This window comes from Engystomops pustulosus, chromosome 4 (genome assembly GCF_040894005.1).
Source record: "Engystomops pustulosus chromosome 4, aEngPut4.maternal, whole genome shotgun sequence".
Taxonomy (NCBI): domain Eukaryota; kingdom Metazoa; phylum Chordata; class Amphibia; order Anura; family Leptodactylidae; genus Engystomops; species Engystomops pustulosus.
Genome location: NC_092414.1, coordinates 151,544,675 through 151,561,350, shown reverse-complemented (window position 1 = coordinate 151,561,350; position 16,676 = coordinate 151,544,675). Strand labels below are relative to the sequence as shown.

Here is a 16,676-nt window from a genome sequence, read left to right as displayed (position 1 = left end):
TATGGGGATACCAGACTTTAATATTTTTTCTTTTGCTTTACTATTTGCCAAATAAAACCATATTGTGGGAAAAATCTATCATTTTTGCATTGCATTTGTTGTGGGATTCAATAGGTAAAAAAAATCTTTTTTTTTTTTTTTACAGCGTTCATCGTGCGGGTTCAATAATGATATAATTTTATTCTACAGATAGTTACGGATGCGGTGATACTATATATGTGGGGTTTGTGTTATGACTTTTTTTTGTGTTATATATCTTTCTTATATGTTATGGGGTTATGGGCATTTTTATTGATTTATTGCTTTATTTTATATTGAATAAGATTTTTTTTCACTTTTTTACTGTTTCCACCATGGAACATGAACAAGCAATCATCTGATTGCTTGTTCATGATAATACTCTGCAATACTGATGTATTGCAGACTATTAGCAGTGTCAGCCTATGCACATGCATAGGCTGACACTGTGCCTTTAAGATGACATCATAGACGCCATCTTTAAGGCAGTGCCTATAGGCAGCTCTGGGGGCCGACTGTTTTTTAAAGAACATCATCTTAAAGAACACCAGGATGAAGCATTGTAAAACGAACATACTGACATACTGGTGGACGCACTCCAAGTTCTGTTAGCCACCCAGGTGTTACTATAATGAAGAATGTGTTGCACACCAGTCACCTTGTAATAAATTCTGAATTCTAGCACCATGCACATACTGTATGGACCTTCCTTCTCTGGTAGCTTTCATCATTGTAATTCTGTATGTTACCTCTGTGTAGATCCCCCCCCCCACTCAGCGCTTTTAATACTTTAATGTACAAGGTCCACCCAAGTTACTTCATTTTATTCCTTATGTTCAAAAGTAGTCATATTTTAATACTTTGGGCTGTAACTATGGTTAATGCTTAAAAACTGTGATGCTATAACAAAACTATTCAAGGCATTTTAGTGATGGCATTAGGACTAGGTCTAACAAAGTTCCCATTGTATAGTGAACTTTGATTACAGAGATCAAGGGTGCTGGCAAATGTACAGGAGTGGCATCAGTAGTTTATAGCTATATGAGCTGTTCTACACAAGAAAGAAAACCTGCGTTGTCCAAATAAAATCTTATTACAACATTGTGGTATTGGTCCAATGGCTGAATAAGGTTGTTGTGGGCCTAGGGGCTGGTTTCATTCCAGGTCAGTAATCCTTCATTAATATGTTTAGAAGGGGTTTCCAGGGGTAGAAGACTTGACCTTGGAGTGGGGCTATTTATTGTGGCCGCAGTCTAACGTCCGTAGGAGTGCCTTACTTCCATCTTGGTGAGGGAACTCTCCAGGGCTGCCCTCTCTCCCTGCTGCTGAACACCCCGGTTATTGAGCTGCTCACAACCCTCCTTAAGAGTGACCAACTGTATTTTCAGGGGTTACCCTTGGGGACAGACAGGTAAGCAAGCTTGCCAAAAACCATAAAGTAATAAATAAGTAATAAGTTAATAAACTCAATGCGTGTAGCAGCACTTATTAAAGGACCAAAAAGTTGATGGAGCTGGTACCTGAAAGTAAGATGCCTATTGCTATGCTTTTTACATGTCCTAATATTTATTTAATACGCCTCGTATGCCCCATACCATAACAGGACCGACAATTAGACCGTGGCATACCAAATGTTTGTTTGGGTTTGCACATGTGGTGGACCATGTCTCCAGGACAATTCTTCTCTTTCGCACCCTCGCATTTGACATTCCATCCTCTTCCCAATATCACTACCTGCAAATCCGCCATTTGATGCAAAGTCTCTAAGCCCACCCCCTTTGAATATCTTTGCAAAACCGCCACACATACGTCAGGGCTCATCTCAGACATTTATCTAATGCTTCTACATCCGGACCCCACAGCAGTGGTCTCCCATTCTTATATGTGGGAGCAAATAGTACCGGTGCCAATTGCGCAGGAGACCTGGAGTCGTATATTGCATTATGCAGCTAAAACTTCGACATGCACGGTATATAAGGAAAATGAGTATAAGTTGCTTTTTTTTTGGTATCATACGCCAGCCCAGCTGCATCAGATATTCCATGAGAGCCTGGACAAATGGCGCTGCGGGGAGGCGGGTGGTACTCTACAACATATTTTTTGGTCCTGTACACGTATTCAACCGTTTTGGGAGGAGCTCAGAGGCCTGCTTCATGAGATGCTCTCAATCTCTATACCTCTGGCCCCTCTGTTCTATTTGCTCAATATTCCACCACAACCCCTACCTAAGTTATCCACAAAGCTGGTCCGGCCCATGTGTCCGATTGCACAACACTGGAAAAAGTCGAACCCTCCTACCAAAAGGTCCCTCCTGACAAGTGAGAGCGACCCGGAGCATGGAATCTATGACTGTAACTATGAACGACAAAGTAGACCTTTCCTCCGCGGTCTGGGCCCCTTGGGACACTTACTGGGAGCGATGGGCCAAGGAAATGATTGACCTAGTGCAGATATAGTTCATAGAGAGATCTCCATACCTCCCCTTCTCCTTTACCTCCTCTTGTATCTATGTCTAGTGTCTCCCCAATACTTCTAAGTGTGTTATATCTTCTTGGCTCCAAGAGAGCCCCCTTTTCCGATTTTGAGATAGTTTTTTTTTTTTTGTATGAAGCCTGGAACAGATGCAAAGTCTACTGCTGATGTTTGTGATTATTGACCTGAGGCTGAACACCCAGGCATTCTGTTGGCCTTTTTTCTCATAATGAAAACATAATTCTGATGACGACGTGTAAAATGTATAAAACCTTTTATTCTTAATAAAAATACAGTTAAACAAAAATCTCTATTTAGAAGTAGTTTTGCTCTCAAAAGTGTTGCATGTGCCAAATGTGCAACTGTTTCACTTCTTTTTTTCTTCTTTTTTTTGGGGAATTCTACTTTTCATTTCAGGCAACTCATTTGAGACTTATGTGAATATACATGTCATAGGCATATACATGATATGCAACGTTTTCTGAAATTTTGGTGTATATTCACTCCAGTCCTCTAATGCTCAGGGGACTTTTTTTTTTTTTTTTAACTTTTTAAACTGCAGACGTGGGCTACATTTATCAATCTGTGTAAGCTACTATAATAAATCTTATGTGCAAAAGCCATCAGTTTAAAAACTGGAGTAAGTTCCTGCCTAGTGATGGATCTGCCTCATGGTGTGCATATGGCTATTATTGGATGTCAGCTCTAACGCGCTTCAGTTACATTACCAGCATAGGAAAGCAAGAACTTGCCTTGGTATTGTCTCCCTGCTTCACCTATGAGCACAACATGTTCAGCTTGTACCTTCTGTGCATTGTGTTGGTACTTAATAGGTGTAATAGGTAAACATGAGCGTGATAGCTGAGCACAAGGATAACGTTTTAAATATTTCTGCTGGTCTTTGATGTAAAATGTATTCTTGTTTCTGTTAACTTGGGCTTCTCAGCTATGTTGTATCCTTTATGAGTTCAGTATGTTCTTTCCTTCATTTTTAGGAGACTACATTTTGGAAGCAAAACCAAAAGAGATTTCTGAGGCTCAGCGCCTGAATTACGAGCAGGTAATGGCTTCCATCTTATCTCCTGGATCAATAATGATTAGCCCTAATTGTTAGTTATAATGGTTCTTTCCAGCAGCTCTGCTTCCCATCACATCTATTCTGTGTTCTGGTTCACAGGCAGAGAGACAGCTTTTCTCCTTTTCCATTTAATATTTCTGAGCAGATTCCAATATTATCTGGTTAATAAGAGTCATGTGCACAAGTTCTGGCAATGCATGGGAAGAAGAAGCACTTCTTTTATCCAACAATAAAGCCCTTTTAACTTCATGGATAGCAATGAGTGGTGGGAAAAGCCTTCTATCATAGGAATGCAGAGGCAATTTATCCACCCAAAAAATGTCAAAGGGAAACTATAAATGATATGTGAACAGAGCCTGGAGCCCCATTCACACAACACTAGGGTGGCAGATGGTGTTCTGTACGCCTCCCATTGGCTCCCATTATTTATATATCAGCCTAGTTTTCAAGCACATTTTTGTGCTGAAAGACGCAAAATCAGAGTAAAAAAAATAAAAGTCAATACTCACCTTTCCGATGCCCCCCGCAGGTCCTCTTCTTCCGGCAGTGGCAAGTGGGTGCACACTGGCCATGCACACACTATCACGTCAGTAGCTGGTGACATCATAGGGTGTGCACGGCCAGCACAGGAACTGTTGCTGCTGGCCCACCCACTATTATGTCAGCCACGGCTATGGACTGGCTGGCTTTATACTGTGGGGGGGGGTTGGGCTGGCTGGCTATATATTGGGGGCCATGGGCTGGCTATATACTGGGGACAGGCTGGTTGGCTATATCCCTGGGGGCTGGCTATATTCCTGGGGGCTGGTTGGCTGCCTATATTCCTGGGGGCTGATTGGCTGGATATATTCCTGAGGGCTGATTGGCTGGATATATTCCTGAGGGCTGATTGGCTGGCTATATTCCTGGGGGCTGATTGTCTGGCTATATTCCTGGGGGCCGATTGGCTGGCTATATTCCTGGGGGCTGGTTGGCTGGCTATATTCCTGGGGGCCGATTGGCTGGCTATATTCCTGGGGGCCGGTTGGCTGGCTATATTCCTGGGGGCTGGTTGGCTGGCTATATTCCTGGGGGCTGGTTGGCTGGCTATATTCCTGGGGGCTGGTTGGCTGGCTATATTCCTGGGGGCTGGTTGGCTGGCTATATTCCTGGGGGCTGGTTGGCTGGCTATATTCCTGGGGGCTGGTTGGCTGGCTATATTCCTGGGGGCTGGTTGGCTGGCTATATTCCTGGGGGCTGGTTGGCTGGCTATATTCCTGGGGGCTGGTTGGCTGGCTATATTCCTGGGGGCTGGTTGGCTGGCTATATTCCTGGGGGCTGGTTGGCTGGCTATATTCCTGGGGGCTGGTTGGCTGGCTATATTCCTGGGGGCTGGTTGGCTGGCTATATTCCTGGGGGCTGGTTGGCTGGCTTTATTTCTGGGGGCTGGTTGGCTGGCTATATACCATTGGGATTGATGGTTGGCTATATACCATGGGGATTGATGGCTGGCTATATACCATGGGGCTGGTTGGCTGGCTATATTCCTGGGGGCTGGTTGGCTGGCTATATTCCTGGGGGCTGGTTGGCTGGCTATATTCCTGGGGGCTGGTTGGCTGGCTATATTTATGTGGGCTGGTTGGCTGGCTATATTCATGTGGGCTGGTTGGCTGGCTATATACCATGGGGATTGATGGTTGGCATTTGTGTTTCTATACCTGCATGTACATTATTTCTGTCCCTTTTAGAACCCATGTTAAGAATCTCAGTGTTGGTTATAGAGGTAAATCTAAATGCACCAATCCCCCTGTCAATTAAATATTAATCTTCAAGGTGTAAGATTTGTTTAACTATAGGGCAATTACTAACTTTGTTGGACTATATGACAATTGGCATCTTTTGAAGTGTCCAGACAGCTTCTTATGAGATCATGAAGTTATTTTATAACTGTTTTGCCGTGTTGTGTGTCATTTTGTTTTGTAATTATTTTGTTATTAATATCTTTCTGATGCACTGAACACCTTTTTTGTAATTAAGGCTTTTACTTTAATTTTGGTCCCTGTATGCTCTGTGAACTCATAGCATTGTAAAGTGTGGTTAGCTGTGTGACTGCTAGAGTGCTGAGTGTGCATGTCTAGTGGTGTGACAAGGTGACTGCCTGAGAAGGAAGAGTTGATGTAGAGTGGGACAATTATTGGTCCCTGTATAAATGCAATAAGTGGTGGCAGCGGATCGGGAGTGCTGGAGCTGTATGAGGTGTGATTTATGCTCAATTTGTGTCCTGAGTGAAAGGTGAGCGCAAGTTTGAGTAGGCTAAATTAACCTGCACATTTGCAAGTCACGTGACGAGGCAGCGGCGTCCTCGCCGTGACACCCCCTACATATAACTCCCTGAGGCTGCCCGGGTTTAATAAGAACCTTAGATTAAGCAACTTGCCTTTTAAAGGGGTTGTCCAGGCTTACTTGTCTTGCATAGAGAGATCTGGATGCATGTTAGTTGTGCACAGGACCGCTGTGTACATCCAGGGAGTAATGTGCACAAGCTGTATTAATAAGAATAGGGCTCGTCCATGACTCTCCTTACTCTTGGTCTCTGGGTACCACATGTGACTGTAAGCCTGCACAGCGGCTGTAAGGTATTATATACATGGATCACTTAGCTTCCAAGGAAACAGTGTCTGTGGTCAGCACGGAGAGTAAAAAGAAATGTCTCAAATATTCTGTGTATTAGAGTTTAAGAAATGCACTACTATCTGCTTTCTATGTAACGCAGGTAAATGTGTTAATTTGAATATAATGTTGGGGTTGGTGGATGTGAACATCTGGCCTTGTAGTCCTCCTCCTTGTACGTTCACATCTCATTTACAGTAAGATGGTGCATGTACGTTATTACTTCTTTCAGCACTGCTTTGTGCTGTAGGGGGGTAATTTGTGAGACTTCTACCTGAAGGGGCATTTATCACTGCTGCAGATTTGCTTTATTATAGGCCATAACCGAGCTCTAATTTTTATCAGGTGCTTTGTGCTGTCAAACCCTTTGAAAGATGTTACTGAGGCTGCACATTACTGGGGAAGTTTTGCTTTTTACTTACTGCATTCATAAAAGTTCCTGAAGGAAGAAAGAGGCAGTAATGTAAATCTATAAGGAATGAAATAAGAACTTGTCTGATCACAACTGGCGCTCTTCCCATGAGAAGTGCTTGATATTTACCCTCTGAGAATGGCTCAAATTGTGTTGAGGTGAAATGAATTTGGTACATGTTAAGTGGATTACATGATTGGTAGCGACATAAACTCCAACGCTATACAAGGACTGTAACATCGCCCATAAAGATTCTGCTTCCATCCTACAAGCACTTTTCTCAGATCACACCTTCAGAAGGTTGTGTGTGAATTTTTATCATACTCATATTTCTTATAATAATAATTTCTTTATAATAATATGATACGTAGAGTAAAAACATAGTCATATGGAACAATAGGAGTGATGTCCCTGCTCACAAGAGCTAATAGTCCAAGGGTCCATGTTGATTAAACGTATGGGGGACGTATATACGGCTGCAAATTTAACGGCTTATATACGCCCACCATAGTTGTCTATGGCACCAGGACTGGGTATGGTGAGCACAACATACCGTACCATACTGTGCCATGGCCGCAAAATAGATAGAGCGTGCTCTATGTTTGGCCGTAATGACGGCCGTGCGCCACTATTCTCTGTGGAGAGGGGAAGAGCGAGCAGTGCTCACTTTTCCTCCTCTCCAGCGCGCTCGATGTGTGCATGGACCCTAAGGCTGAATTCATACGACTTTAGGGGGACGTATGTACGACAGCAAGCTTGCGGCCGCACATACGTCCCCCATAGGCTGGCAATGGGCGCACGTGTGCAGCACCGTTCCACTCCATACACAGGGAAAAGATAGACATGTCCTATCTTTCCCCGTGTTACAACACCGTGCGCTGTATATGGCCACTGTCTAATTTCTGCAAATAGTATTATGCCTATGGGAAGGTATACTTGAAATCTGGTAAACTATGGTCCATCACCGTAATAGTAGATCAGGCTGGCACAGGCGCTGTTCCTTCACAGCCACGTACTGGCCCTGTTCTACAGGGGATCCTGTTCTCTCAATGCTAAAGCTGGATAGGACTCTGATTGATGGTGTCTGTAGCATGCTTCTGGTTAAATAGTACAGCAATCGCTGAGAGGGGAGGGGCTATGAAGCTACCTATTGCAGATAACTAAGTGCACAGTTTTAAAACCACCCGCCAGTACACTTGGAGAAATCTTTGAAAATAGATGCAGCTACTAAACACTCCATAAGGTGTGGTCACACAGATCTGCAGGGGCAATACCTAGTACTATCTGCAGTTGTGCTAACAAACTTTCTTTAATAGTTTGTAAAACAAGAAAGGGAAAAAATCCTTAATCCAAATGTAATAATCTCCACATAGCTTTAGCTAGTGTATTCTTTTATGTCTATGCATCTAAGTGTATTTAGTTCTTTTCTGGCTGTTTGTATAGTAGCTGCTCACTTGTATTACTGCAACAGAGAAGTACCTATAAAAAGAGCACATTAACCTAATTTTTCCACATGAATTGGTTATAACACTGAGGTACTGCTGAACAAAGTAAAGCAGCTGGAACAAAGCTATATTTAACTGCTAGTCCCAGTACAAATTTACATTCTAGTGTTTTTTCTCTATTCTTTTATTTCCTATTGTAATCTTTCTGTTGGTTCGCAAATCATTTTTAACTAGTTATAAAAATAAAATTAACAACTTTGATTTTTAAATTATTATTAGTTTTTACGAATAAATATGATTCACAAAACAATAGAAAAATAGCTGATTCTACTGTCTAGTCGCCATTGGATTGAGCGTGATTTACTTTGTAAATGGGTGCAGAATAGGTAATCTCCAAATACCTTCTACAATATAGCACTTCAGAGTAGGTTGTAGGTCGATGCATTACAGGTCAGATGCTGAATAATCTACTATGTCGCTGCTGTAGGGCCTTATGTATTGGCCATGAGCTGTCAATTCTGTGCTGGGAACATGTCACCCTGTTTTCACAAATACAGCTAGTGACAGGTTCCCATAGAGCCCTATTAACTAAATGCCACCCTCAATTTAGCTAAAAATAGTTTTCCTTGCATCACCATAAAATCAACTTTGCTATCTTACCTAGCATACAGCCAGATCCTGAGCAAGTCAGTGGGTAAACACCTTAGATGACATTACCCTAACATTTGTAAAATCTACCTCATGTATGTATCTAATCACATGAAGGCCCAGCATGCCTCCATGGACTTTTACTACTCCCCATCCTTCATGGAGGCTGCTATGATTTCATGTAATCGGATACATACATGGGGTAGATTTTTACAAATGTTACACCTTAGATGACATCACCCTGGTTAAATGACAAGGAGTAGAAATTAATGAGGATAGGAGGTTATGCCCCCTCTGACTTGCTCAGGATCCGGCTATATGCCAGGTAAGATTACAAATTTTATTCTATGGGAAATTGAAGGAAACTATTTTTAGTTACAAGAAGGGTCACACTTAGTAAATAGGGTACCATGTGAACCTGTCACTAGCTGTATTTGTGAAAAATATGGTGACAGGTTCACAAGGCTCACCCCTGATTTTAAGACAGCATTTTTTTTTAACCTAAAGAGAGGTTCTTACCCTATTTAAATGTACTATATGCATCATATTGTTGACAGGTCTCTGTAATGAAAGTATATTGGGGCTCATTTACTAAGGGTTGCGTGCTGAACTTTCGTCGGACTGTGCACTTTTTTTCCGGGATTGCACCGCTCGGACAGGTATTTAACAGGTGTCTGTGCTAGGATTGTGTCTCACTCAATCATTTTTGGCGCAGCTGCGCTGGCTTCCATGCAACACAGATTGGGGGGAGTGCCGTCTGACGGTCCGGCTGATTCGGACTGAGCACGGAATTTAACTTTCAAATTGTGTTGCATGCCAATGCACTTGCATGCACCACAAAGACTGACCTGAGCGGGGAAGCAACACATGCAGGATATCAGGCGCATGATCTTAGTGAATCGCGGCACAGTGCATTATCGTCAGACAATGCACTTTCTGTGAACTCCATCGGATAGGTAAGTAAATGTGCCCCATTGATTCCTTTGAATAAATTGGGAATTATAGGGAATCCCCTCTCCATTCTTATTAAAACATGTTTTGTTTTTTGGAAAAAGTTGCAGTTGTTTCTCATGAGAGTTTTTGAGATAAAATCAGGTTGTTTTTTTTGTTGTTGTTTATATGTACTACATATGACTGCAAAATTAGATTTTTGATCGCATGAAAAATGTCCATACAAAATATTCTAGCAATTCTGCAAAATGTAACATAAAAGTTTTTGTTGCAGAATATGAGTGATGCCATGGCGATCCTGCACAAGTTACAGACTGGCCTTGACGTCAATGTGAAGTTCACTGGAGTGAGAGTCTTTGAGTACACACCCGAATGTATAGTCTTTGACCTTCTTGATATACCCTTATACCATGGCTGGCTAGTGGATCCAGAGGTACGTGCTCTCTAAGTGTTGGCAATTATCTGATTTTATCAATTCTACTGTTGCATAAGAATAATATTTTGGCTAGCAAGATGTTTAGGCTACAAAACAAATCTGAACAATAAAATACATGTGCATGTAAATTAAGTCTAATATTTTGTATCTGCTAGTTTCTAAATGAGTAGTGTGAGAGATCACCGCTGCACCTGAGATGACTCTATCCGCCTACCCTGCAGCTTTGGAAATGGTTATATTCACTTAGTTTCATTTTCTCTCCAGAATAGAGAAAGGTGTTGGGACTGATTCCCAAAGTCTGTAAAAGAGGCTGGAAATAGTTGGAATTATGCCAAATGTCCCTAAATGAATGATTGTGCTACTAGAATGTAGGAGGTTTATGAGAAGGAAATTCATGAACTGCCAGTCCCAGTGGGCCCAGATTGCTATAAAAGAGAAATGATACTCCCCTCCCCAGGATACGGGATAATAATCTGATTGGTGGGGTAGACAGTGAAGGGCAGTGCCAGCAATGGCTGAGCAGTTTCCAATGCCCCAATAATATTTGCCGACCGCCCATCAACTAGTGAAAGTGGGACAGCAGTAAGCAGTCTCCTAAACCGAAAAGATTGTTATCCCTACCTACATAATAGTCAAACTTGTTTCTAGATGTTTTAAAGTTGGTAACATATGCGAAAAACTGAGGCAGGCAAAGGGACTTGACTAAGGCCCTTGCAGTGGCTGAGAAGCCTGACGCTGTCCCTCCTCCTTTCCATATGATTCTGAATTCATAAGATAAGTCTTTTCGTGCGTAGATACTTTGAAATGCGGCAGATTTGCTCCTGTTTTCTTTGCAGCCTTTAAGTTTTTTTTATTTAATGTCACATCAAAGTTTATCTACGGACATAAATCACATCCCTGCTCTTTTCATGTAGCTTCAGCAATTTTCTCATTATGATTCCTTGTTGTTTTTCATCTCTCAGATTGCTGAGGTTGTGACGGCTGTGGGTAACTGCAGCTACAACCAGCTGGTGGAGAAGATTATTTCATGCAAGCAGTCAGAGAACAGTGAGCTAGTTAGTGAAGGTGGGTGAGTGATTTTTAGCTTATTATTGCTCAATCTGATGTCAGTGGGAATTTGACTTTCATTTGTCCTCAGTTTAAGCTGCAAAGAAATCATTCAGATATAACAAAGCTAAAGTTCATTTACTGTACAAGTGACTTACAGATAACCTGATTTGCCTCTCAATAGAGTTAGGGTTAAGGTGGCCGTACAAACTAAACAGGTCATCCAGGATCTATTTAAATAACAAAAGTACATATTTCTTAGCTCTGGTCCAGTGCGTAGCCTCCCATCACTGCTGTTCTCTATTAGTATAAATAAGTTTAGTGGTAGTGTCACATGATGTAGCAGGTACACCATCAGCACAACTTCACGGCTGGGCCTAGGGGCCAAGAGACCCCTAGATGTAACATTGATTCCATAGAAACATCAGTTGCACCGGGACAGTCGCTCATGACAAGATATCAGAGTCCTACAGCCATGACCTATCCTTTCTTTTTTTACCAAGTTGGTTTTGATCTTTCTTTACTGCTATTGTTATTGCAGTAGATCGCAGTATCTTCAGTTACACCCTTGGGTTTGACTGTGGCACCCAATAGGCTGACACTGCCCTTAATAGGGAGGACTCAGGCCAAGGGAAATGTAGAAATACAGTGTGACAACTGGATGTACCGGTGGGGATGTGTCCTTTTATTTCCCTTTGACTACATTTTTAGTTGGTGATAGGTTACAACAGCCTATGCTGTGGCAACAGCTGCAAAATGATTTTCCTGGTGACAGATTCACTTTAAATCACTAGTACTACTAGTACTCTTCAAAGGGATGCTCAGATTTACACTGTATTTGCCAAGCAAAAGTAAAAAATATGGCATGAAAATAATTGTGACAATGAAAGTAGGTATACTCGCAGAAATCAAAATTTATAAGGGAAAGGATTCTTAAATCTCTCCCCTCCCATCCCCAGAACAATGGCAAAAATATATAGGACTTTTTATTCCCCCTCCTAGATGATCGCTTTTTATGAAGTAAACTACTGTATGTGAGTTTCCCTATCCTTGTGTGAGGACAGCATCTCTCAAGTTCCTGTAAGAGGGTCCAGTGCCACAGATCTCAATCTTGTACGTGAAGTAGAATACAACCAATTTATGGGAGGGTGGACCTGGCTTCCCAGATGCTATGAGAAAATCACACCTATGGTTAAAGGTCACTATAATGCCTGTACAAGCGTTAGCCCTTGCCTGGTCTGGGTTTTTTGGTGCATCAGCCCTAGCCTGCTCTGAAGGTAGAAATTTCTGAGGAGATGAAAAATCGGTTGCCACCCTTTAATGCATGATGAAGGATTACTAGAATTGGCTTTTTAACCACATAAAACGGGGACTGTAATGATTTTCTTGTATAAATATTCATCTATTAACACTAAATAGGCCTAAGAATTACTTATTTGTATTACTGAAAATTTCTGAGAGTTCCTCCTCAGCTAAAAAGTTAGTTTGACCTCTGCCTATGGTTAAATAAGGTGCGGTGCAGCGCTCTACAACTCATTACTTAACAGGGCATCAAGTCCAATATCTTGAACAACATTCTAAATCGGCTACTTTTTAAAGAACAAGTACAACTACATCCAATGCAAATAAGACCAGCAAAGTTATTACACTTATGAAGTGTACTCCACCGGAAGAAAAGAGACGGACCTACAAAAAATTCTGTGTCCATTATGAACAACACAAGTGTATCAGTGTGACTCCTGTCCTGATAATGCAAGGGATGTGTGTCAACGACTGATTTTGTGCCTACCCTTCATCCCTAAATTATGTCTAATACTATGCCTTTTCATTAACACATATGACATTGAACCCCAAAGTACTGTAATGCTAATTTAAATATGAGAAATATGTTTCAAATGAAATAGAATAAGTACTGAAGGACAGCTTTCTCATGTGTCCCTTCAGAACATCCCTTCCGGCATGGTGAGCTTGTATTTAGCGCACCGTCATGACGATTGCATGGGCTTAGAAGCAGAGCCCGTGCGATCCATGCAGGTAACTGGCTGTATGCAACAGCTAAGCCTCTGAACAAAAATAACTGCGGCGCCTGAGGGGCGCAACATTCTTTTGTACCTATAGGATGGTAGAAATGAAAGGATTTCAAGAAAATTTCCAAATTCATTTTATTAAGGGCAGTTTCATTTCTCAAGTCATTTCATTGGACCTAAAGAAACTACACCTCTTAAACTATTCAAAACGGCTTTTAGGAGCTTTATTAGCCCTTTAGGATTTCTTCAAAGTTAAATAAAAATGGAGAGGAGACCACAGAGAGGAGAGGTATGCAGCTGAGCAGTGAAGGGGTTAATTGTATGTGGTGTGGTGGGATTTATGGTGTGGAGGGTTACTATAGGCATCTGATCTCCTTTCTCCGTGAAGGAGAATAAGAAGATCAGATAGTGATACTGGAAGTTCAGAGGGGGAAAGCCTGCTTTCTGCTGTGATTTGTCATTCTGCACTAAATGACCAATCACAGCAATCGCTTATGGTGGGGCACTTCTACTCCTCCCCTGAGAGCCTTGGCTCTCAGAAACCAGAGGACCTCTTACCCTGCGTTTGGTCAGGGTGACAGACAGAAGCCATAACATTCCACAACGTCATGTTGTCTTTATGCATGGCGTCTGCCCATGACATTGGGGTCGTTTCTGACAATTTTCCTTAGGCACAAATCCTGTGGAGTGGGGCCTATACGTTATTCATGCTATGTCCTCAAAGCCATAGGGTATTCCTTAATCCTGTGTGGGCAAACAGAAAACATGCTGCCTGAGCAGAGGTATGGAACAAAATAGGAAACAACAAAATGAACATTAGGATGCATTTCCAAAAATATGCCCTATAAGTCATGTAAAAACAAAACACCAGTTATGTATCAAAATGTGGCTCAAACTACTTACTACAGTCCTTATAATTTTTTTGGGTGTAGTTTCGAAAATGGGGACATCCATGCGTTATTTTGTTAGCTATACCCAAAACCCATGCTTTAAAACCATTTGGAGCATTGTTGTGCACAAGTTACCACCACATAAAGAGGACCATTTCAGTTTGTAAGCTTTTTAACATCATAAAAAAATAGATCTGCAAAATGTCACCAAGAAGCAAATCATCAATCAAAAGCAGAACATTTAGAATTTTTAAAATTTGCTGTTTTTTTAAAAAATATGTAGCAATAGTTTTTTCATTAAATGCTTATGAATCCTATCAACCAAAATTTAGATTTCACAAAAGTTTTATTGTTTTAATAGGACTTTCAGGACTTTTTTTTCCGTTTTTAGATTTCTCCCCTCATTCCAAAAGCGCTAACCTTTTTATATTTCCATTACCGGAGATCTTTTTGGGCTTGTTAACTGTGGGACAAATTGTACTTTTTAGTGGCGCCATTTAATATTCCATGCAATGGAAAAAATTCTAAGTGAAATTGACAAAAAAAAAACACATTTGCAGCGTTTTCTTGTGGGCTCTGTTTTTACAGCTTTTATTGTGTGCTCCAAATGACAACCCCCTTTTAGTTGGTACGATCACAGGGATACCAAATTTATATAGGTTTTATAAGGTTTGCAATATTATTTTAGCTTATTAGATTTAAAAATATTACAACTTTGCAAAATTCTGAGGCCAATGACATTTTCACACTTTGATGTAGGGACCTATGTAAAGAGTAATTTTTTTTGATGTACATGCTGACATTTTGATTTATATCCGTTTGAGACCTATATGACTGTTTGTTCAGTTTGTATTCAAATAATCATGAATAGAAAAATTGTAAAAAAGTGGCAATTCGGACTTTTGTGTCCTATTTTCCGTTACAGTGTTCAGAGCCGGTCTGAATTTAAAAAATAAAATATTTTGATAAAATAGGCTTTTTGAGACATGGTAATACCTAACCACGTGTGTTCTAGGGAAAAGAGGGGGGGGGTGGTTAATTTTTTTAATATTTACATTTTTTTTTTTACTATTATTTCAGACCCTCTAGGGCAGTGGTGGCGAACCTATGGCACGGGTGCCAGAGGTGGCACTCAGAGCTCTTTCTGTGGTCACCCAGGTCTTCACTCCAACACAGAGTTTGCCAGGCTTCCTCCTGCGGTCAAATATAGCCCAGGACTTGCTGTACTTTAAAGCAACATACTTCACTGCCAGGGCTACAGGAGGAACATGAAGGTGTGGATAGAGACAGATTATTGTTGGAGCTCCTCCTCTGGGAACCCTGATTCTTCCTCTTCAGGGAAGCTACAATCCAAATTTCTCCATAATCTTTCCATTGTATTGGTGAACTCATGATGCCAACACGAAACCTGTAATACAGCAGGGATCAATAAGTTACTGCTTAAATTGTCATGTTGGCACCTTGCGACATATACGTGGGTTTTATTTGTACTTTGGGCACTCTATCTCCAAAAGGTTTGCCATCACTACTCTAGGGTACTTTAACCCTGCATGGTCTGATTGCTCATACTGTATTCAGCAATACTACAGTATTGCAGTACAGGCGGTCCCCTACTTAAGAACACTCGACTTACATACAACCCCTAGTTACAAACGGACCACTGGATATTGGTAATTTATTGTACTTTAGTCCTAGGCTACAATAAACAGCTATAAAATTTATCACAGGTGTCTGTAATGAAGCTTTAGTGTTAATATTGATTCTTATGACAACCCAACATTTTTAAAAATCCAATTGTCACAGAGACCAAAAAAGTTCTGGCTGGGTTTACAATGATAAAATATACAGTTCTGACTTACATACAAATTCAACTTAAGAACAAACCTACAGACCCTATCTTGTATGTAACCCGAGGAATGCCTGTATATAGTAATTTTTCTGCTGATCTCTAATAGCCTGTCTATCGGCACTATCATTAGCAGGCTAATGGAAACCGATTGGTGCCCTCTGATGATGTTACAGGGGGTGCCTATCAGCCATCCACCCCTAGCAATACAAATAGGTTCTGGTCTTATTGTTGGAGGTCTAAGGTAGGATACTGGTTTTTCAAAAAACAGCTTAACCCCTTCACAACTGCCATACGGCTATACGTTTCCTATTTGCACATGCCCCCTACAGAAACACATTTATAAAAGTCATAACAATGACCAACTTCAAACGGACATATCTCCTGAACCTTGGCACATAAAAACAAAATATAGGTGTCATACTATGTGTCATATTAAACCTAATCTGATATCTGGATTGTGTATGGATACTACATAGAAACAGAAATATACACTCTCAAAAATGAAATGTCCCCACCTCCAGCCTGTCAGGAGCAGCAGGAAAGACAGTTTGCAGAATTGTAGAAGTACATGCACCCTCTGCTTCGGTAGCTGAATTTAAGAAAAGGGTGATATAATGATGCTGTACATATTTATAACATCTTTTGGTTAAAGTTTATTCAGTTTTATTACTTATTAAAACATACTTTTAATTGGAAAAATTATAAAACTATAAAACTATCCTAATAAAGTTAGACACAAATATGATGTTAAAAA

General features: G+C 41.0%; 1 protein-coding gene across 1 annotated transcript in view; it reads left to right on the top strand.

The window, feature by feature from the left end:
• The window catches only part of MINDY2 (MINDY lysine 48 deubiquitinase 2), a 50,486-nt gene that overhangs the window by 17,659 nt on the left and 16,151 nt on the right, over nucleotides 1-16,676 (top strand). The window contains exons 3-5 of the mRNA XM_072148113.1: nucleotides 3,486-3,550; nucleotides 9,948-10,106; nucleotides 11,072-11,174. Of these exons, the coding sequence (XP_072004214.1) occupies nucleotides 3,486-3,550; nucleotides 9,948-10,106; nucleotides 11,072-11,174 (327 nt within the window). The remainder of the gene's footprint in view (nucleotides 1-3,485; nucleotides 3,551-9,947; nucleotides 10,107-11,071; nucleotides 11,175-16,676) is intronic.